Source organism: Leptosomus discolor, chromosome 12 (genome assembly GCF_034619465.1).
Source record: "Leptosomus discolor isolate bLepDis1 chromosome 12, bLepDis1.hap2, whole genome shotgun sequence".
NCBI lineage: Eukaryota > Metazoa > Chordata > Aves > Leptosomiformes > Leptosomidae > Leptosomus > Leptosomus discolor.
This window is the reverse complement of record NC_141402.1, coordinates 4,778,748-4,802,916: the sequence shown is the minus strand read 5'-3', so window position 1 is coordinate 4,802,916 and position 24,169 is coordinate 4,778,748. Positions and strand designations below refer to the sequence as shown.

The 24,169-nt window shown below is 36.0% G+C and overlaps 1 protein-coding gene across 3 annotated transcripts in view; it reads right to left on the bottom strand.

Moving 5' to 3' along the window:
• PLEKHA7 (pleckstrin homology domain containing A7) overlaps positions 1-24,169 on the bottom strand; it is a 155,299-nt gene that overhangs the window by 7,093 nt on the left and 124,037 nt on the right. For 2 of the 3 annotated variants that reach the window (XM_086472205.1, XM_086472204.1), the window contains exons 12-24: positions 23,974-24,060; positions 21,623-21,676; positions 15,863-15,931; positions 15,615-15,695; positions 14,175-14,324; positions 12,281-12,382; positions 8,670-8,778; positions 7,334-7,572; positions 6,733-6,921; positions 6,336-6,453; positions 5,395-5,474; positions 4,799-4,999; positions 1,552-1,704 (exon numbers count right to left, since the gene is read on the bottom strand). In XM_086472205.1, coding sequence (XP_086328331.1) covers positions 1,552-1,704; positions 4,799-4,999; positions 5,395-5,474; positions 6,336-6,453; positions 6,733-6,921; positions 7,334-7,572; positions 8,670-8,778; positions 12,281-12,382; positions 14,175-14,324; positions 15,615-15,695; positions 15,863-15,931; positions 21,623-21,676; positions 23,974-24,060 — 1,632 coding nt within the window. Of the gene's footprint in view, positions 1-1,551; positions 1,705-4,798; positions 5,000-5,394; positions 5,475-6,335; positions 6,454-6,732; positions 6,922-7,333; positions 7,573-8,669; positions 8,779-12,280; positions 12,383-14,174; positions 14,325-15,614; positions 15,696-15,862; positions 15,932-17,938; positions 18,020-21,622; positions 21,677-23,474; positions 23,595-23,973; positions 24,061-24,169 lie in introns of all 3 variants that reach the window. The other variant, XM_086472203.1, reaches the window with a different exon arrangement.

Sequence of the window (24,169 nt, the reverse complement as noted above, 5' to 3'; positions counted from 1 at the left end):
AACAATCCTAAATTTGTCACCACTGAACTTAGTCCACACTAATTTGATAGCACATGTAAAGTGGCCTGACGTAACCCCCAGGGATTCGGTTCAGTAATTCACAGGCGATCACAGGCCCAAAGCATACAATACAGTCACTGGAACTCAGAACCACATTAAAATCACAACCTCAAATTTTTATATTTCCTTCTCAGTGAACCCAAGGCCAACGCTTTGTGAAAAATACTTGTTTTCTACTACACTTCCTTACCTTCAAATCCAACTCTGCTCTGTAGCTATATATATATTTTGTTCGTTTGTTTGGTTTTGGTTTTTTTAAAAATTATGTTTCTATCTTCATACTGTAACTAACCTAGGTCAGCTCATCCTGCCACTTCCAGAATAACAAACTCAGCTGTCACGTAAACAGCAGATTTATTTGCCTTAAAGACACAAATGAGTACATCTGCTTGTGAGGCACAGAAGTGCCTGCCAGGTACATGAAATGGAAAAAGACAACCTGGGTAACCTGAGAACAAAGCTTCACATTCAGAGCTTCAGATCTGCTTCAGTTGCTCTGAAGTAGGACAGAAAAGCCTATAAGCAAAAATGTTCCTTATCCTAGGCCTAGGGCGCTAATTTGGATGTATGAAGGGATTCATGTAGCCCTGGAGGCCTTCAGGAAAAAAAATTAATAGCAGAGGAAAGTCAATACAATGGAAATATTTTTTTCTGTCCCTGAAGTTTACAGGAGCACTGCATTTCCTGCAGAAAATATACAAAGATTAATTGAAAGAGACATTCATTCACAGAGATCAACAGATAATGGCTCATAGATTCAACCTCTTATAATATAAAATTATACATTGCCAACAGCTTTCAGAATAGTAGAGGTGCTTACTAATCTAACTATCATTAATAATTTTACTGATTTTCCATCCATCTACCGTGGCATTTTATGCAATGCATAGTACCTACTGAAATCTTCCCATTTGCTGTATTCTTTCTTTTCCACCAGATGGCTCAATCGCATTTCAAACAAACACTTTACTCGGTACTAAAGCTGAAAGAAGATCTAGTGCCCAGAACACCAAGCAAGTAATTTGAAAAGCTGACAGAAAGGTGTTCATTATTCTGACCAGAATAAAGCAGTGCTCCCTCTTCTCTACCATGTTTTGCCAGTCAAAATGAAGAGTAAGGTAGCCCCGGGGAACTAACTTTTCCTTGGTTGCTGTTTCTTACTCTCAAATACTCCAGATGTTGTCTTATCTTTTTTTCCAATTTATGTAACATTCCCTAACTTAATCACTTTTTCCTTTATAAAGCCCAAGACATATATTGCAAACAGTAGACCCAACCTTTCAATTTCTTCTCTCCACTAAAACACAATAGGAACACGAACCTTCCAGAGATTCTAAGTGCCAGACCATAAATTTTCAATACCCAAAGGACTCCTTTGAGTTCAAACTTCCAGCTAACTTTCAAAAGAAAAGATGAGAATTCACTACCTAAAACTTAGAAAGGTTAATATTTTGGGGCACAGAATAGGAAGCAAAAAATTATGAGCGTTACCTCTCTGCTGATATCTAAATCATAGTCTTGAGGCTCCAGGTCTGTCTCTGTCACTGCTACTGGCTGAACTTTTAACCATTCATTTTCATCCTTGTCTTCTCCACGAATTGCCCTCTCAAGTAACTGCAAATCAAATTCTTGCTCTCGTTTCCACTGGTAATAGATACAAAACAATTAACGGCATTCAACCATACTGCCAAATTAATCATTTAGCAATGTACATTACTACTGCTGCAAATGCTATATAGCTGAAAGAATCCACAGAGCAAACCCCTTAACTGACAAGAAAAAGAAAATACAACTGTATTTCTTGGAACATATGGTTGGGAGATTTGATCTCTAGCTGTGCTGCATGGATTTGGGAGTATTGTTTAACTCTACAGGTAATATTAATCAGTACTAAAATCTAACAAATGTATTAATCACAATTTCACATATGACGATTAACATGGAACTAGCTACACACAAACATCTGTGGAAGCACAAATGTCAATACAAGTGAGCCTACGGACTGACAGACTAGTCCCAGGCATTCTAACCAGGCAGTCTTGTGTGACTTTGAATCACACAGAAAGGGTGTTTATATTGCAGGTTGAGAATTGCAACTTGAAAATTTTATGTATCTTTTCAGAATAATACCTCGTGTTTAAAGCCAACAATGTATCACATACTAGCATTGACTTGTCTTGAAATAAAAAATAATAATTTACTAACTTCTAAGCTCTTCTGACTTTACTCAAAGCAGTATCTAGCTACCTACAAAGACAAAAAATCTTTCACGTTCTGTCTTTACAAGGTAAATATTTAGCAATAATAAATTCAGAATGTATTTCAACTAGACAGCGTAATTTAGAGTTCCCAAATCATTGCCCAGTAGCTCCTTCACAACTACACACAACACAGCTGCATACAAACTCATGCTTAAGAACTCTACCGACGCTTCTTTTTTCAAAAAATTAAGTTTAGTTGCAGCATCATTCCATCCAGCGGATCTCTGCAACTTCACCACACAGAACTGAAACGTGGTATTAAAAGCAGCGGGGAAGAGAAGGGACAAAAAGAATAACAACCAAAAAATTATCTCCTCAAGCATTTGAGCATATCAATAGGAGAATGTGCCATTGTACGTTTCTTAAAAATATCTCCAGTATTTCTGTTACAAATCTTTGGCTTGTTTTCGTTGACGTTTGAACTCCATGTGAAGTCCTTAGACTTCGTTATGCTCTGCACTAATAAACCTAAACTGAAACCTATTCATGCACAAGCTCTCAATATTCACTCAGAAGATAAATATCTTCCATGTATATTAAAAAAGTTAAACAGCTAAAAGGCAATTATATCTCAAAATTTAAGATGTTTCTTTACAGAATTCAAAAGGAAAAAAAAAAAAGTTCTCTCATACAAGTACTCCAAACTTATTTTTCTACTCATATTCGAACCAGGCCTGATTGACATAGTCTATTTTAAATACACAGTATCATTTTCAAGTTGTTATATATAGGTAAGAAAAACATCAAACCATTCTCACGAAGCAGTATTTTTATTGGCTTTGATGTTGCGACTTTTACATTAAAAAGGCATTGTATATAACGAATTCATGTACTGTGATCAATACTTAAAATGTCATACTACACTTGAGAGCTGACCAATTAAAATTAGAGTTACACGTACAATGTATGTTTAAAGCAAATGTTACATACTGAGCAGCATTTCAATTCTACATTTAACTGTTTGCCATTTTGGCTGCTAAATAATTGTAATGCTGTAAGTAATTGTGCTATCAAACATGCTTTTTGCGTATCGAAGCCCTATAGGTACAAGGGATGACCTCTACAAACATTGCTAGGGCTGAAAGATTCTATTTTAATTCTTTACAGCAAGAAAAAGACCAAGATGGCACCCAAATCTATAGATAAAGTGTTTGCCACAGTTGTCAATAAAGAGCATTACGAAAATGTTTAAATTCGACTAGTGTATGTTACATTGAGTCAGGAAACATAAGAAGCTCAGATTTACTTCTAATTAAAATATGAAAAGAACAGTGACACTATAGTTCTACAGTTCCCAAATATTATGTACTACGTTTAAGAAATTTGTGATTGCAAAACAGAAGACAAAAGAGATGAACGTCTCCAAGTAGTGCACTCGTATTTACTGAGAAAGTAAATACAAATAACTGGCTGCAAATTAGTGCTACCAAACAGTGGGAATGAAAGGCTGAATATTAAAGGTTTTTTTTAATGCTAGCAATTGACACACATGTACTAAATGCAATTAAGCCTGGTAAAAATTGAGTAGTCCAGTTAGAAATTTTAAAATAACTACAAAATTCTGCAAATTAAAAACAAGCAAACAAAAAAAGAGGCATTAGGTATGATGAGTGACAAATCTAAAAGCAAGAGATCTTGTGCAATGAATTAGGTAAAACAAGGTGATCATTCTAAAGCTCTAGTGGACCAAATAAAAAAAAAATAAATTAAAAGCATAAGTGCAATTACAGTACAATCTTGGTTTAGCACCAAGTGAGCAACTGGGTAACTTCACCAATTAGAATTGCTTTGGTTAGTATCCAAAATGTATCATTACAAACTTATCGTCTGCACAGCATTTAATCTCAGAGCGCAACAAAAATCCTTCTCTTCAGCAGCTTAAATTTGAGCCTTATTAGAATATTCTACATTTTGAGTTTTAAAGAAGAATTTGTATCAATTAAAACACATTAGCTCTTACATAAATTTCTAATAAACATGATTAGATTTTAAAATTGATTATCCATTTATCATCTCTCTAAAAAAAACAAACAGCACTTTGGTTTGCCATTACCATGACTATCTTGCAGCCTAATTTATGAATTAAAAAGAAAAATACCCATGGTGAATAAGAACATTCTAAAAGGCCCATTCCATTATGAAGCAATTTTAAAACTGTACAAGCTTCTTACACTTTCTAAATACAATTCCAATAAAAAACAATCATGTCTCTGAAATCACTCCAATGTACTCACATCTCTGCTCAGCACACTAACCTCTGACCAACTTACCTGCTGAACCTGCTACATAAACTGTAACTACTAGTAAAAAACCAATCACCTGTTACTCACACTCTCTGAACTCATTTTATACTGTATAACACTAATTTAATTAGACTAGAAGCATCACACACACTCAAGTGAAAGTGCTTGCTAGGAAAAAAAAAATAAATCCAAAGATATTTTCAGTTTAGTCCTTTTAAGGCATATCTAACATACTGAGCCTATGTCTGCAGAAATGGGCCTGATGAAAGACCGAGATGAAACAGACTGCCTTTCTCCTTGGCTAAGAGTTCTCTTCCGTTCACGAACTAATGCCTTCTGATGTCGCTTCATTCTTTCTAGCTGTTCCTCTGCACTCATCTTGCCTCTTTGGTGGTCTCCAGAGTATAAACGTTCCAAGGCACTCTTTGGTCTCTCCTGTAGAAGTCACGAGGCACACAAAACACATCTTGTAATTAGTTTACAAGAATACAAAAAAAATCAACTCTTTCTCCTACCTCATTACTAAGTGAACACAATTTTGTTCTATTATGTTTGCATTCATTTGTATATCTCAACCCTATATTTTCTATTAGTAGTGCTGAGTTTTGGTTCTAAACCTTGTTTTAGAAGTCTATTTCAAATGCAGTAACTAGTCTGTCTGCTTCCTGATTCATTTACCAAAGTGAAAAACTAGACATTTCATTAGATCACAGGTGTTGGTCCTCTCCCATGCTACTACAATCCCCCTTCCTGCTATGCAAAATATATTCTGGGATTAACTACTTCGAACAGTTCAGACACATTCCTTCAGACATTAATTTAAAACTTACCTTGGACCTATCCCTTCTAAGTGTTGCATATGATGAAATGGTAGATGACTGGTGCAATCTGGAAGTTGATCCAGATAAACCTTTATAAGGAAAAAAAGAATACTTTCAAACCAAATGACAGACAAAATTAAGACAAGTGTCAGATAATTTTTTCAAATTACTACTCTTTTTCTATGTCATTCTGGTTACTACGTTAGCTGATGTTTCACATTTTCCAGTTCAGAAGACCATAAGAAGCACGAAATTCCATTTCAGCCAAAAGTAACGTGTTTCAGGTCACTATTGATCAAAATTCAGAAAGATCTACAATAATTTGGAAACTTATATTAAATGAGGAATGGTGTGAACTCAGCTTGTACAACAGTAGATAAGCTGTATAAATAGTCACATCTAATGAAGAAAATCAAACCTTAACATTTACAGTTAGAAAGGAAAGAAATAAGAAGAGAATGGCTAAGTAATGAATTGCTCTTCCCCAAATATCCTCTCTATCCTCATTTGTGAAATAGTTACAGGACTGTGGCACAGTGGGTATGGAGAGTCAAGTCACATGTAGTGTCTGGGGGCATTATATTCATATTCTTTATCACTTTCATTTCAACGGCAATATAAGAGTTTAAAAAAAATACTTGAGTTCGTAAAAGATCACACAGAAATTATGAGAAAAAATAACTCCAAATATAGGAGACACAGTAACAGCTAATTTCATGTTTTTCTATGTGCTTTTTTTAAAGCATTATATATTAAGTTGCTTTGCAAAAGGCTGGTTGTCTGTAACAGCGCCATTAAAATGCACAGAATCTCTAGACTTCCACAGCATTGTACAGTTAATCTAAAAATAATGATCTGATGAAAAAGATCATCTCCAGAAAATCCTAGGGGAGAAAAGCTCCTATACAGAGAATACTGTTAAAAATCAACTACATGAATTCCTGGCTTACCACGGGTAGGTAATGTCTGGTATCCACTGTCAGAACTTATTAAACCACTGGAAGGCTGGCTGAGGTCACCACCTATCATTGCTAGTTCTGGCTCACTCATGTATGAACGCAGTTCCACCTATACGGAAAAACACTCATCAGCTCAAATGAAATCACAGACAGCAAGTCTTAATAATCTTAAAACAAATCCTACATCTTTGTTTCTGGATTACTAAATCTCTCTTTGCCATTATTACACAGCATAGATCTCTCCCTGACATTACTATCTCTCTGCCATTATATCTCTCTCTCCTTATTCCAAGACCTAGATGTCCACCTATTTTAAAGACAAATAATACCTTTGATTATAGGTTCACAGATCTTTAAAGTGCAGGTGTATAGGTGTGTGAGCGCTCACCCTGTAATCTCCATTTACATACTGTCCGAGTTCTCTGTCTCTCTTCCTTTCATCCGACTGACGTTTCAGGCCCCGCACTGATGTGTGTCTGATGACGGTAGCTTCTCTCGGGAGAGGTGGAACAGCTGGTGGCTGATCATCAGGACTGTACAACTGAGGGAGAGGAGGTCTGGGCGGTGCTTCATCTTCCTGGCAACAGGAGAGGACGGGTATTTGTCAAACAGTCTGAAGCACAAACTGACTGAAAGTTCATCACGAGTTATATGTGACTGCTTTAGCACGCTCTCCTCTGTCCACACCAGGAGCTTAAGGCTTTAAAAACCAAACAAGACCCAAGAAAGCAACCAACTAATCAGGCACACAGCATCACCAGGGAAGGCTCTGCACTGATATGTTCCAAAACAGTACAGGGCTACTGTACATACAGCTCCAGGTTACGCACATACAGTCTCCCCTAAGTGCTATTGCTCAGTTTCAATACAAACACCTTAAGCGTCTCCCTGTTGAAGAGGGGGCACACTTTGTAATCATGAAACTTTCCCTGTTTCTGCCAGAAGTAAAGGAGACACTGGCCAATGAATCTCACAAGAGCAGTACTTACAACCTTTGGCTTGAGCTTAATTGGTGACTGAAGAGGAGGCTCGATTTTTTTCAGCTGCTGTGCTTGGTGCTGTGTTCTGGCCTGGAAATAAGGCTGTGGATACAGCCTAACCTCCAGAGAGGATTTAACTGGGCTGGGTGGAGGGCTTTGCAGAACTGAGAGTTTGCTCTCCGCAGTTGTGAGGGAAGCTGGTAAGGAAGGCACTGAAGACTGAGAAAACGAAGGCACTATTTTTCTCTCTAGGGGAGAAAAATGCAAATGTGTTAGGTGTTGTTTCTTATCAATATCATTCATAAGAATAGCAATTAACAGCCCTGGACTTCGTAAAACAGCCCTAATACTCCACACGTTGCTTTGAACACAAATGGGGGGTTTTTTGGACATAAAAATGTTTGATTGTTACATTTATAGCAGGGATGGAAAACATTTTCTTGAGGATCAAACAAGCCTTTCAGGCTAAAAATAAAAACACACTCTTTAATATTATACAGTAAAATTCCTTGGGAGAGGGCAGTGGAAGGGAAAGAAGGAAAAGCCTGAGAGTCACACAAAATCAGTTCATAGGCTGTATCTGGCCCCATGCCACAGAGTCCTTAGGATGCCTATAGATCTAGACAAGGCTAAGCACTCATAGCTGTCCCTTAAATAAAACGAGATCTCACCATCTCAGAACTATTTTAGCTCTATATGTAAGAGATAAGCAAAGATAATTTAAAGATAAAGTGAATTTATAGTAGGTGTTAACAGTCTCTTGCCATCCCAATGCATTAGGTCTTTTCTTTGAAACATAACACAGCCGTTGAAATGCAGACCACACACACTTTCCCTTCTCTTTTCCACAGCTGATGTTGTTGCTCTGCCCACCAAACACCTGCCTGAAGAGGGAGGGGGAAGGCATCTGCAGCAAGGGCAGCTGGGCAGCATTCAAGGGAGAGGAGAAAAAAACAAAATTTCAAAAAAAAAAAAAAAAAGCAGAGAACACAGAGAAGAGCTCCTGGACAGAATGCAGAATAGATACCAGGCTGGTATGAGCTTGGCATGTGACAGAAACTTCTTCTGCAACTTGAAGAACGTGGCCTATTATTATTATTCCCTTTTTTATGGCTTGTTCCATTTCAGTGCCATCAGCATGCAAACACAAACAACAAAAAACTTTTTGTCACCTCAACCAAAGAAATGTCAAATTAATGTGCTTAATCAACGGAGATTTCTGATGCAACCAATAGCAGAATTAACGAGATTTTCTGCAGTAGAACAAAGTTCCAGACTATTTGCGCAGACCCAAAAATTCAGCTGCATTTGTATCTCTTTTAAGCTTTAATTATGTTCTCCTTACCTGGATTCTTGATAGAGTCTACTATGGTTTTGTAGTTCGTTTTATTTGCACTCAAGCCAGCTGTAACGTCTTCAATTCTCCACAAATCTTTTTGTATTTGTGTTTTCTCCTGATGATTGTAGTAAAAAAAAAAAAAAAAAAAAAAGGAAAATAAATTATATCTCATTTTTATTTTATTATGGGCTTATTCTTCTTTTGATACCAAAACCATGAAAACTTAGGAGTCCAGAAATGAGTTAAATAAATATTTTAATATTTAAAAAACCCACACTAACACAAACCAACATACCTTGCCCATAAAATTTATTAGAGTACTTTCTGACTATTGGAAGACTTCGTATAGAAAGAGGGGAAAGAGACACCTCTACATTTTTCTCTACAATATTATCCAGGCTACAAAAATCTAGTTTAATGTTCTACATAAAATGAGCTTACAGAACCTTTTCATTTGAAGTCTGTTCTTAAATCCTATATTAACACACTTAGGATGCTAAGGCAGCCTTATGAAACTAAATACATTTAAGAGAACTGTCCAGTATTAAAAAAGCAAAAAATTAGTATAGTCTCCCTGAATACTGCCATGAACTTCCTAATGGCTTTTAATGGATGAAATACAAAACCAAAATGAACTCAGAAGGGCTGACAAATTTAATTGCTGCTTATATTTGCGTTGCTAAGTCTACTGGACATTATAGGCTGTATTATAGGCTGAAACAATATATTGTTGCTGTTCCAGGAATTGGTTTCATCTCGCATCCTATTTGCTTTACCGAGGCTTTCCAGAAGGAAAGAAAGGGAAGCTTTGTCTACAGTCTGGACTCTGCCTTTGACTGCATCTCGCAGCCAGAGGTCTTGGCTACTAAGGCCACCGCTTCAGTCAGATGTTCACTGTAATCATCGTAAATAGCCATTCTCATCCTCATCTACTTAATCAAAGCCTGGTAATTCTGCCTGCAAAAACTGGCATTAAGAATAAACTTAGTAAAACCAAGAGGACAACAATACTATTAAAGAAAGCAAAAGGCAGTGAAACACTTTAGTTAAGAATTGCTTACAAAGTGCTCAAGAACTCTGAGCTGCAAAATAACCGCTAATTAATCCCATAAGCCTGAAAGAGAAACACTTTAGTAAAAGCTCTTATACCTCATAGAGCTCAGGAAGGCATATAAATTGCTTTCCACTTTCCGTCTTACAACAGCAAATATGTTCAGCCAGGTCACAGATCAGCAAACAGGGTGCCAAGAACACAAACATTTAAATGATGGAGAACGTTATTTGCCTCTAGTAAACTCACTCAATAGATGGGACTTATCTTGAAAGATCGTCAGGATACAAACTATAAATTTGCACATTTCATTTCATTTTTCTGAGATTAATCATACTCCAAGGAACCAAATGATGGATTTACAATAAAATCAAGCCTCAGAACTGCTTAAAGAAACCCTGCATGTACAAAAAAATCTTGCTTCTGAAACCACTCAAAATGTTCAATTAGTAATGTACAAAAGCCAGGAGATCTTTTAACATTATTTCTTCCCATTACTTAAATATTGATGTTAGATCAAAAATAAACTAGATCTAAAAGGTAAACAGATGAATTTATTTTTAAATTATGAAAACCAAGATTGCTGTTTACGAAAGGGTATAAATATACTTTATGGGCAAGTATGAAAAGGTAACTTGGAGAGATAAATCGATTTCTCTAACTTCCTTCACACAGAAACATAATTTAGAATGATTTGTAAAACCAGAGGAGAAACACTTATCAACTAAAAAGTTATCACTGACGAAACACCACATCTCAGTTAATTCCAGCATGCCCAGATCCCCCCAACCCTTAAGCAAAAGACAATGAAGCTACACTCTTAAAAGCAAGATCTACTCTGACCAAGCTGCTCGAAACATTTCGGTTTTAACCTCTTAATTAATGCTACATAGCAACTTTAGCTATCTCCTACAGCAACTTGAGCCTGCAAATTTAATTAATTTTTAATATATTCCATGAAGACTGCATTTTCTTAAACATAGGGTGTATTAATTTAGCGGTATTGGAAAATACTAGATAAACAATCTTGAGTCTACATACCCTTGGGCAGAGATCAAAAAACCTCTAACTATTATGGGTACTTCAAGTGAGACTTCTTTGAAGGAATATAGTTTTAAGCATATACAGGACTTGAAAAAAAAAAAAATCACCTCCCTTTAGTATCTCCAAAATAGGTATTCAGGAACATTTTTTAAAATCGTAGCCAAACGTACCTATCCATGCCTATACATACACCCATACATGTAAGTATATACACACAACACACACAGCGTGCATATGTTTGTGTGTGCATGTGCATTTTTTATAATTATGCATGTACATGATATGACAATAAAACTGAGTTAATATTTTTTCTGTGCAAGCCGCATTTCCTTCTATATGGATTGCTGAACCACATGCCACACATCCGGTATTTTAAGCATGCTCGATGTACAACTGCAAATTGTTTGTTAAAGTACTTTAACAAAGTGTATTTTGTTTAAACCTGTCATTTTCCTTTGTTAAACAGAATAACTTCACACAGGGACGACTGTTGTAAAACACCCCTCGGATTTTTTGGAGGTATGTATTCCACAGCTGAGCTCAATTACATGATATTCTGGCTCTAGAAACTGAATCACTCCCCCAACACCCCAAAACTAAAAGTACATTAAAATGGACTTTAAAGATTGATGCAATCTAAAAAAGTCTTACAACTCTTGCTTTAATACAAAACATTCAGCCGTTAATAGTGAAATAGACTTAAATTCATATCTGATCAGATACTTGTCACAAAAAAATAAATTAAAAAATTTAACTAATGAGCTCTTTTGGTGCAGGATATTTGGAAAAGGAGGCTAAGATTTGAGCAAGATGTATGCACTAGCTTTGTTCCTTGTGTTTTGCCTTTTAAATAAAACTGTTCTGCTTAAACACAGGAAAAATAATCCATACTTTATTGCTTGCCCTAAGAACAAAACCACCAGTCGTAAGCAGGTATTTAGAAATAACCTGGTATGTCACAGCCAGTTCAGCACACAGAATAACTTAGCTTCAAACAAAGCTTTTTTGTAAGATACAAAACTGAATAATTGATTTAAAACCTAGATGCCTTTCAATTACTGATGGCTGTTAAACACTTACTCCACAAAACAATCTGCAGAGATAAACGTTCCATAAATCGAAGAACATGACAAAGAACAAGTGATGACAATAACAAGCTAGTGACTGATGTTCTTAAAAACAGATAAAGAAGCCAACAATGTCAGATCAAATAAATGGAAAGAAGTCCTGCACAGTCTTATAAATTAAATACGTTATCAATGTCAAGATGTCAGCATTTAATAAAAACATAATAAAATAACGACAAATTTGCATAGACAACTTATGAGAAACTATTACACATGCTGCAAGATAGCTAGTTACTGCACAGCTATGCTGTTACAACATCTGGACTTTGCAAACTAAACTACATGACAGCTGAATACAGTGCAAAAATTGCAGAGAATTTATCTTACGAGGTGAAGGCTTCCAAGTTCAGACAAAACCGTCTCATAAGTAAACCAGTGTCTGGAAATGGACTCACCTGAGATACCAATGAACTATTCATCTGTTCCTGTAAGGCTTTTTTCAGCTGGCTCACATCCTTTTCTAATTTCAGATATTCATTCCAGGCATTTTCCATTTCCTATTAACAGAAGGAATACTCTAATACAATGTTATGATAAACTTCGAAATCACTCTATCCATTCCCTAATTGAGGGCCAAAGTGTTTTTAAAAAGATAGTGGTGTTCTATTATAAAAACAAGCAAAAAATCCATTCTGTAATCTACATTTTTGCTTAGGGTTGATGACAAACTTCAAAATGCTTTATAGCTTGCAAGATCAACTCAAGAATCCCTAGTTAAAAAACTCCGGCCAGCTTCCTCACACAAACCCACCTAAGCATAAAACTGGCACTTTATAGAATCTGAACTATGACTAATATGCTATGGAGGAATCAAGTCTATTCCAGTTCCATTTCCTTTTCCTTTACTTCTCTATTTAAAATAAGTTTTTAATTAAAATCGAGTCACCTAAACCAGAACAAATGTTTTGAAACACAAAGCAGGTTATCCTTTAAAGGTTCTGCAGAAGTGAATAAACAAGCAGACGCCTGGAAAATAAGGCTATCCAATCACCTTTACTTAGCATCCATGGCACCACAGTCTGCCTTCTGACCCAGAACTGAGAAAAATCAAGTGTCTGGAGCATTTTTATGTAAGGAATGATGGAACAGGCTTTTTCTCTAAAGTTTGGAAAAAAGAGATGACTTGGGAGTTAAGGAAGAAATAATGGAGGTCTCTGAAACCATGAGTGGCATGGAAAGAGCACGTAACGACTGAAAGTTCCCCATCCTTTCTCATACAAGAATAAGGGTCTGTCACATGAAACAGAAAAAAAAGTCAGGCTAGAACAAATAAAAGAAAGAGGCTGTCCACTCAGTGGGGAAAAGATCTGTGCAATACCTTGCCAAGCGATGTTTTGGATGCAAAAGTTCACAGAATTTAATAGGAGACTCTACGGGTCCTTGGAAGTGAGCTCTGCTGGGTATCACTAAGTAGACCAAAAAAATACCAGTCTCAGAAATTCTCTGAGCAGAAAATAGAAGCTGGATTGGTTATGACACAAAGTACTACCCAGCTCTCCTATCCTTACTCTTCCCTAAGCTGCCCACTGCTGAAGCCAGAACCCTGGGCTAGAAGGAGCCTTGGACTGGCCCAGTACAGCCATTCTTACAACTACTTGGTATTTATGCTGCTGCTGAGATTTTAAAAGCTGTCTGTGAAAGTCACACATGTTCTACAGGCGTAAACCACCGCATATATACATTTAAATAATACTGGTACCTTAATAATCAGATCTTACTATAGGAAAGCTGTTCAGGCAATTCTAGAAACAATCTCATGAAGAGCTAGTCCCATATTCATTAAGAGGTAGAAATAATCTAGTATATTACAGTATAATAATAACACCACTCAGGTTTAATATACTCTCTTTCACAGCCAATTCTTAAAACATTGTTATTAATAAAAATGCAACATTAAATTGTATTTGAATTTTATTAAGTCATGGTATCAACAGTAAATTTTGACCAAAGTATCAACAGACTTTCCCAATCCCTTTTCCCCTGGAAAAATACCATGGAATCACATTTATATTTTCAAAGGACTAGTTGAATGATTCACAATTTAAGCCCCATACATAAATGGGTATAAAAATTTTTTTAAGCTTTTGGGGGGGTGTGTGAAGTGCGCATTGAAAATGAAAGCTGGAGAGATGGTTTAATTTTTTTGTTCTGGTTGTTCTGGTTTAGTATCCTGTACCTTCACCAAATCAGTTCAGAACGAGACTGAACACCCCTACCCAATAAACAATACAGTTTTACTCTAACTCGTATTTTAATTAGGGTTTTCTTGAAATAACCGAAACCACTTACCGTTGAAACTTTGGATATTTCAGCCCGAATATGTATGAGATCCTCTTGCAAAAGTCTCTGCTGGTAAGAAATTTTTTCTGCGTGTTGTGGTTGGTCTTTGTACTGTTCCATCTGCCTGTGTAAAACCTCCAAAACAGACTCCAGCTGGTCCTAACAAAGAAGGAGATGCTAGTAAGCTTACAACATATACATGGAATTTTACAGATCTACCTGTGGGAACACAAAAGTTGTTTTCCGTGCCTCTAGCCTTTCCTATAAGCCACAAGAGGTTAGGATTGGCCTCCTGTTGTGGAGACTGAGATGTAAATGAAAAAACACAAGAGCCTTAGTTAACGGCTATAACTAAAATGATCTGATATTTTCCATTCAATCTTTCCATTAATAAGCCAAAACTGTGGCAAACACAAAGCGCTGAGAGGGGAATTTTTCTATTTACAGTCTGTACAAAACTGTAATTTACAGTTTCAGAAAAACTCCCTTAAGCAGTATAGAACTGTGACAGACCTACCACAGCACTCATTTAAGGACAGGTTCTCATTCGCTGCTATGGGTGAATTAGCCATATGAGGAATTAAAATACTGTCTAAAACACAAAGTAGGCCCAATTTATTCATTCAGGAGTAAATAACACTGAATCATTTTTGCACAGTAGCTCTTCTGAAGGAGCCACCTGGACAGTACTTTCATTTACAACAGACTTTTTTTCTGAAGCACCTTGATTTGTTGGCAGCTATAGCTCATAGGCAGCGAAGCAGATAAAGATACCTACAGGCAAGGAAAGGCAAATCATTTTGTTATTGTTTACTGTGTGAAGTCTGACTTGAATGGGCACAGAGGAAAGGAGGTGGGCCCCAACTACGAACTTGTCACAGAAGGTATTCCAGCATTTCAGTCATAACCCTCAGAACTAAGCTCACAGTACTATACGTAAATTGGCATAGGTTTCTGAAATTACTGCAAATTTGATTCTCTCTCTCCTCTCACTCCCTTCTCTTTTTCTTTCTTTTTTTTTTTAAAGAACAGCACAACAAACCACCACACAAGTTACAGTGAGAGCTCAATATGGTAGCACGCTGCTATTTATACAAACAATGTTTGTGCAGGTGGGAAGAACTGCAAATGAAACATGACTCAGCCTCCCACCATATACACATTAAGATATAAAGCAAAACTACACGTAAAAGCGTATGTACCCCAATTTGTAATAAAGGCCAGAAAATTAAATGTATATGGTTTTAAAACATTGATTTTCAAAACCACTTTTTCTAAAAGTGGGTACTGAATCCTAACATAAAACCCAATTCTTTTCCTTATATGTTTATACCCATCTCCAAAGAAAACTATTACAGTGCAAGCAACATCCAGTAATTCAATTTTTTTGTTTGCAATTCCATATTTTATGATTAGTTATTTTATAAAACCGTTTCCTAAACTACTTACTTTATTTTCCTTAAGGGCTCTTATTTTGTCCTCCAAGTCCTGCAGAATTCTGTCCTGCTCACAGAAAATGCTTAGCTTGACCTGAAAATGAAATCATATCAATATATAATGTTAGATTTAAGAACAAAGCACAGAAGTCTCCACTAGCAATATTTTATCCCAAAGAGTATAATAATGTGAACACGTAACAGTACAACATAAATAGCCAAAACAATGCAAGAGGTTCTAAAGTGGTATTTGACACTTACATCAATATCACTTTCTGCAATCTTGACGGGTTTTGTACTTCGTTCTTTTAACGCGTCACGCCCTGTCACCTAAGAGGAACAGGTTTTAAAGATATGACAAATTTGTTGCAACCTAAAACCTAATTATGCTTCAACAATGAAAAGGTTTGTCAAATATTCAGGGTTATTAACAAAGATGAATTAAATTTTGGATAAAAGTCTTCAATATAGCTTTAGTTTTTTAAAAAACTTATCAGAAAGGATTACCAGTTATATCAGGCTATTTAATAATTCCTACAGTAGCTTAAAGTTTTGTACAAAACAGCACAACCCCACCTGTCTATGGTTACAAAGGTCCTATTCCTGCAAAACCTAATGGTTTTAACAGCTCAGCTTTAATAGCTTTCTTGAAGCCAAGGGACTTGAATAGTTCCTTGCATGGTTGCAAGAATAACAGCATTAATTAATGACTAAAAATACAACTTTTTGGCATCTATTTCATTCTACAAAGGACAGTCTTTTCCATAGTACAGGGTGAATTTTAGTAAAGACAGACTGCTATAAAAGTGCTATAGTGGAATTAAATGTAATTAACCTATTTTAACATGTTTATAATATACCAAATCTTTCATTTCATAAATCAATGGTTTCATACTCAACTTCTGGCGAGAAGATTATCTTCTCACATAACATGGCTTTTCAGTCAGTACATAAACTATACTATATTATACTTCCAACCTTCACAGCAATCTTAAAATGAAGGCATATCTATCTACGCAGAAACTTCTATTACTTCCACTGTCTACATGGGGCCCTTTTTGTGAATAAACAAGGTTAAGAAAATGGCAATATAATACAGCTCATTAATCACAGAGTTTTTAAAAGTCTTAAAATCTAATGACTTAGTATTACTAGATTAGAACACTTTTAAAGATTCATTAAAGCAAAGACAATCTTACCAAAGAAACACCTGATGTTTAGAAGTATAGTACTCATATATACTTCTATTTATATACAGGCAAGGGTTTATGAAAAACAATTCATGTAAATATTGTCTTTAATAACATAAGAGCAGAGGTTTTAATATAAGAGCAGTTGTTGGTTTTTTGTTGGGTAAAAGGGCTAGTTTGCTTTTTTACTGACTGACTGGCAATCTCCAGACTTGAAGCTGCATAGTTTACTTACTAACCTAACAGGCACCTACAGAATCACGCTTGCTTTCTCAAAGTAATTAAGATTTTCTCTAAGTGTAGATATTTGATACAACCTCAGTTTCTCATCTAACATGTTCTATGAAGTTAGCCATCTGCACACAGTATTTTCAAATAACAAAGCAGATTTAAGACAGAAGAGTATGGTCACCATTTATGTTCACTGTCTTATCTCCAGCAATGGCAGACTCCAAAGACTTATCGTGTCTTCATGTGGTGAAATGTCACTTCCCCACCACCAAAATCAAAAGCATTTACTGCCTCTCAAAACTTTCAATTTTCAGATATTTTAATTTTCAATAATGATGTGTTTTATATAAGAAAAATACTTTCGTTCAAAAGTATTAATGGAATTATTTAAATGCTAAATCCTGTGTATAATAGTAGCAATTAAATACAAGCATAAATACTAACACAACAAAGTAATAATTTTGCATACTTAATTAGCTGCAAGCTAAGAGAATGCAAAAGCCTTTTACAAAGCAATGGAATTTACGTAAAAAACAGAGCCTACAGATTTTGGGGATGTTTTCACTTACATAATCTAAACTGTAAATTATTTGTTAACTATCAAGCAGTGAACATGAGAACATAATGAAGATTTAGCATGCTTTCACATTTTCAAAACTACACACAGGAGTCACTACTTGACACAATCATTTTCAAAATGTCATAAAATGAAACCAAACACTGAGGTCAGCCATAATTTTGCACACAGATTCCAAAAAGGGGAAAAAAGAAAAAAAAAAATAATGAAAGAAAAAAAAATCTCACAGAAAGCATTACTCTCTACCATAAGACACCTGTAAAAGCCAGAACATGTAAACATTGACTGCTATTTTAAAAAGCAATGGGATGAGCACATTTCAGATGCAAGCAGTCTTACATGTATACTGGATAGTAACCCTTGTGCTGAGTTCTTTAGCACTTTGTATATCATGTTGATCACAGGTCCATTATTTTCTATCTGTTTCAAACAAAAGTTTAGTAATAGCTTGTTATAGATGTAAAAATTACAACCCCCAAACCTTACAACTCAAAACTCCATGAGCAGCAGTAAGCACACACTCTTATGTCACACCGATCCTCGAGGTTTATAGTCTATATAACCTGCCATTACAGAAGCTACAACTCGATACCTACCTATGTTGTTACGTTGTGGGTAGATTGTTCATCCAACCATCAGACTTTTTTACTTTTGCAAAACACACACGCAGACACACAACACAGAATAGGATTTGCTCAAACTTGTCCAATTGCCATACTGGGAATTACAGGAAGATATTTTCTGTCATGTAATATGTAGACCACTTGCACCAAGAGTATCTGTACTGATAATTTGAGCAACCTACTTAAAACCTTGGTGAAAAAAGATATTTCAATCACATTTACCCTTCCTCCCACAACAAATACCTGCCATGCACTATTTCTTTCATTATTCACGTGACACAAGCTTGCACTAGCAACATCTTTCACCTGCAGCAGAAACTAAACAGCTTCAGATATTACAGTATGACTGCAGAAGAATGAAGCAGGACCACTGCTGAACCACTGAAGAGGGCCCCAGATTTGCTTCAATTGGTTGCACAATTGATATTTAGTGACACAAACTTTCCTATACCTCCTTGTCCATATTTTGTATAACCTGCTTGGGAACGTTTGTAAAGTATTCTGAAGTGAGGCTGCACATCCATCCCTCCTGTAGCCTGCTTGAACTTGATTTAATAGTCACAAAAAGAGAAGCTTGCTTCAGCACTTGTGTTTCACCTTATTTGCAGTCATCTTAGAAACGTGGGGGAAAATTGAGTTTTTCTTTCTTTCGCTCTTCCTTTCTGCTTTTCTATTACAGGGTCTATCCACTTTAGAGATAAAAAAACCCAACCCAACTGTGGAAACACAACTGTGGAAATCGGTTTGCAGAAGAGGCATGGTTACCCCTACAGCATACAGATATATCATCTCTTTCATGCTCTACATATCTCTTTCATGAGTGAAAAAAGAATACAGAGTCATTGCAACAATTTTGGGAGAAAAAAAAAATTCCATAATCTAAGGGCAATATTATTAGAAGAAACCTCCGCAATGCATGGTGTTTGGCAAGTTCAAAATTATCAGTAATTCCTCCTCGTAGTGTGAGTAAACAGCCTTTAGAGGCGGGTTTTTTTCTAATGTCAGAACTAGCTCACATCCAAGAGAAAACTACTGAAATGGATTAATATCTCTAGAGTATTTTTATCTCGTTTATACTTATGATAATATACTATAATGTTGAACAATATCATCTTGGTATTAACATAAAAATATTTTTTAGATAATACTTTTAAACTCTTAAATAATAAAAAAACAGGCTTGTATAAACGGATAAGAGCAAGGCTTGCGGGGGGTCAAACATGTGAGTAACAACAAATTACTAAATACTGTGTGACCAGGTACTGTAATCAGTTTTAGTACTATGGCATGCATTATGCAGTTAATTGCTTAATCACTATTCCATGTTGAAAAGTTGTATTTTGTAACCTCTAAGAAGAAAGATCTTCAGAAATAATGGATTTAATGAAAAGAAAAACGTTTTCACTCCAGTTCTAAAATCTTCAGTCCTATTTGAAATTGTTTAATCAGAGTGGGTCTAACTCAACGCCCAATGAAGTCAGAAGAGAGACTTGAATCAACAGGCCTTCTAGCTAAGCCTGCAGTGTCTTAAATGAAAAGTACCACATATATATGCTGTGAATTTGCCATATTCCACCATTACCACATCAATCGCTTAGTTTCATCCAGCACCCTATTCTTTTTTACTCATGCTGCAAAACAAAGCATCTCTACTTTTAGCGAGAAAACACAAATTTAACCAACACCAAGATACCTTTTCAAGGCTCAGATGGTCTCTTCAATTTCAATCTCTCAGCAACCTGACCTGAATTTTTACGTTCCCGAACCGCTACTGAAAGCGGGTTATTAAGAAATGCCCATTTTGAAAAATTACATCATTCTTAAGGAAACATACTTGACATTTTGACTGTCAAGATTTTCAAAAGAGAACTAACATTGCCATTAAGTTTCTTTTCACAGAAGGATCAGGTGCCCCCATACATTTCTCCTTCTGGCTGCTCTCAGGTGCTATGCAGGCTGCAAGAGGGCACAATGGGAGCTCCTGGGAGACCAAATAGCTCTTCATGTCCCGGATTGCAACATATCAACCCAGACAGAATCCACTAAAAAGTTAAAAACCCATCCTAACGATTTTGCTAAGCCTATAAGATTTTCAGAGGCTTAAACTGCAGCCACTTTTATCTGCAAAAATTGTTGTGTTTTATAACGTACAAAACACTGTGTTTGTTAATAATTTTTCAAGTTGTAGTACCTTCTAAATTGAAATTTGCCATAAAATTCAGCCAACGGCTTGGCATGCAATTACATTTGGCAAAGCCATGAACAAACCAAGAACAAAGCCTAAAGTGAAATTTGTGTATTAATGACTACAACAGTTTACATTTAGACTATATATACATCTATTATGTGATAAATATTCTATCTTTATATACATGACACTATACACATGTGTAATGTGTATTACTAATTTTTTCCATCAATATATTTGGTTATACATTCAACCATTACAACACGAGATAAAATTGAAATACACACACTAAGAGGTCCAGTCATCAGCTGCACATATGCAACGCCCCACGGCATCAGTGAGAACTACGTATGTGCAAACAATGAGGATAACGAGATGTCGAATTTCACGCCATCTTGACTTTCAGAAACATCATATGATTTCTACACCCTAAACACCATAGAAAGGGGTAGACTGCTTTGCTAAGCAAAATGATTATACTTTTTTTTCTTCAAAACCTAATATTAATAAGTCTAGATTTGCTTTCAGATTGCCAACTATCAGGTGCATCTGATACAGAAGTAATTCAGTTCAGACAGACGCTTCAATGCTCAATATCATATTTTAAATTCTTTTTTAAAGGAAATATCATGTAACATTATTTGGGCAGACTAAATGTATGGATGGACAGACGAACAGGTGCATTCGAAATCCCTCAGCTGCAATAATATGCAGGTGTTAATTAATCACCATATTTTCACAAGAAAGCAAGACATTACAAACACAGCATATAAAAACAAGGATAGTCAGCTCAAGATTCAAAAGGGAAAAAACTGGATTAAAGGAACACCCTCTTTTAACTTAGAGGAGTTGATGTCACATTGGTTCTAATGCCACAGAAGACAAACATTTTGAATGAGTTTTTTATCTGAGTTCACTAAACCCACACAATATCCACACAATATCATTCACATGAAGTACCAGTAACACAAGTTCTTCCTACAAACTGAAGCAACTACTTTTTCTGAATTTGCACTTTAATTGCATAGTCACTACTATAAAGACACTCAATATTCTAACCACGACAGTCATTGCAAAAGATGCAGGGTTTCCATCTCCGAACAGAAGGCGATGTGAAAACCTGCAGGTACAAAGATGATACACCAAAGACTGCTGAGTTAAAATAAAAAAAAAAAACCCCCACAACAGAAGTAGACTCCTATAAAATCTTACCTTTAGATCCAAATACTCCAAATCCTTTTTTAACTGGATGTAAGTGTCATCCGCCTCCAGTAAGTACATAGGGAAAAAACAACGCAATGCATTTGAATGCTTGAAACAATTTCAGAACACTTGGATTGGTTATATATCACAAAAGGGATGAAAGAGGAAACAGAGTAGGAAGTACATACAAAAGCACATTTGCTCCACCAGCACATTGCTATTTTCAGCTGAAAAATGGGCAAAATATTTCCCAAGAAATATTACCTCATGCCCACCCTCCAAACATACAGATTTGAGTTTTCCACCTCTAACGAGACATGTAACTACCGGAAACAATGGATTTTAAAAGTTATTTTTTCAAGATCCATTTATACTGACTATCCCTTCACTGGAAAAGTTATGCTGTTGTCCTCCAGCACAGTATGTCTCTTTGAGAGAAGTCTTGTACCTAACTGAATGTCAGATGTAACTAGGAGCCATCATATAATGAATCATTAGAACACTTTTCATCATATATTTCATATGCATTTTAAGATATGAATTCCTTTATTCAGGGAAAGTATGAAACAAGTTTTGTGAATAAAATACTGAAAAAGATCTCACTTATATGATTAGAGAATCCATTTTGTCTCTTAAGTAATGGCATTCAACTTGATCCTTATTTTTCATTGGCTCACCTGTAATTGCTATCAGCTTAATTTTATAGTTACATTCATCTAGCAACATCTTCATTACAGTTGCTTCAAGAAAAGCATGCACAGAAATCATAACAAAGTTATTTCTCCCTTTTTTTCAAAAGAGGTATTTGCAATACAGAACAAATTAAAGATTAACTGTTGCAAATGTGATTTTAGTCAGCCAAAATGCCCACAAATTCCTAGAATTTTTACTGCTAATTTGACAGGATTTTATATCCTTGGTACATTAAACTCTAGAGTAAAAGAAAAACTCAGCTATACCTTTTCTCATGTTTTGAGCCAATGAGAATGTGTAGTTAAAAAAAGAAAAACCCTGCATGCCGCAAAATCCATAGATCACACTTGCATTTCTTTAGAGGTGTACACTTACAGGCTGATTTGTAAGAATTGTAAGTCTGTCTGAGGACTAGAGTACAAAGTCTGCCCATTTTTGGAGAAATTGCCGTTATTATCGCCCACCTTAGTGCAATTGTTCTGTAGGTGAGGAAAGTTGGGAAATGAAACTTTTCCAAATTCAAAAAAAATTCCTTTCGTTTTGGGCCAATATAACATCTTCACCAATTCCAAGAGAAGTTACCACATTTTACTTCCAGAAGGCTCCATTTTGAGGCTCTTATATGAACCAAAGTACATAAGTACATTTCTGTTTGATCTCACGTTTGGAAGTTTTCATACATCAGTGCAATCAAAAGCACCGCTGATGATCCAAGATGCCCCTGAGCTTTTATGAACCAACGTTCACCTGCAGAACTGACACAGTTACAAGCTCATATGAATGTACAAACTGGCTGATGCATTTCAATTTGCAGGTGACGCAGCATGTGGCACAGGGAGCCAATCCCATCATGAAAGCAGCACAAAGAGATGGTTTTGCTTTAGAATGAACTTATCTAGTATTTTAATCCACATTTCTGAAGATGCAGCATTTTCAGAAATAGTATAAAAAGGAAGTATACGTAACACTGACACATACGCACTGGTGCCCTGTAACTTAAAACGCTCATCTTTTATAGCAAATACAGTAGCAAAGAAAAACGGCAAACGACCTGGGAATTGTAGAATACCAAACGGGCAAGAAAGCACAGACTCAAGCATGCCACTCATGAAGCATTTGCAGAGTCACAAAATGTCATACGGCACAGATGAGCCACGCAGCAGCTGACCTGATAGGTGGAATTAGTTGGCAAGTGCTGCAGTAATTGTGCGATTGTGTAATTTCGTATACTAGCCAACTTAGCCTGATGTCTCCTTAATCGAATGAGAAGCAATGTTAGCTCTTCAGGCTGCAGGTATTTAGACACATTGTAAAGAGGAAATTAGCAGTCTTCAGGGAGAGTAATTGTAATTACATTTTTCACCTCAGTGCCCAGAAAGCAGTTACTTGACATGATTAAGCAATTATTTAATTAACTCTGCATTTGGACAAATAAACATAATAAAAGTTGAATCCTGCAACAACAGACAGCTGACCCCTGTTCACGTCGCAGATAACAGCAGAATTCCTACAGGCTTTACTGGGAGCTGGTTAAGATTAAGTTCTCATTCAAGTTATTTGTTTTTTAACTAATAAAAATTCAAGCACTATCGAATGAGCAGGATTTTAAAACTTAACTACAACACAGTGATAACACAACAGCAAAAGTAACTGGTGTCTCAACTTACCGACTTGCCATGCAAACTGGGTGCGCTCACAGTATGTGTCATGTAGCCCATAGCAGGCATAGAGCGTCGATCAATGTGAGTTGAGCTCTGTAAGAAGCCACAGACAGAAATGTACGGATTGTCTCAAGTGACAGGTAAGCCGCACTTGAGGGAAAAATCAGAAGATATACACCTCTGCCACAAATTTTCTATTTGA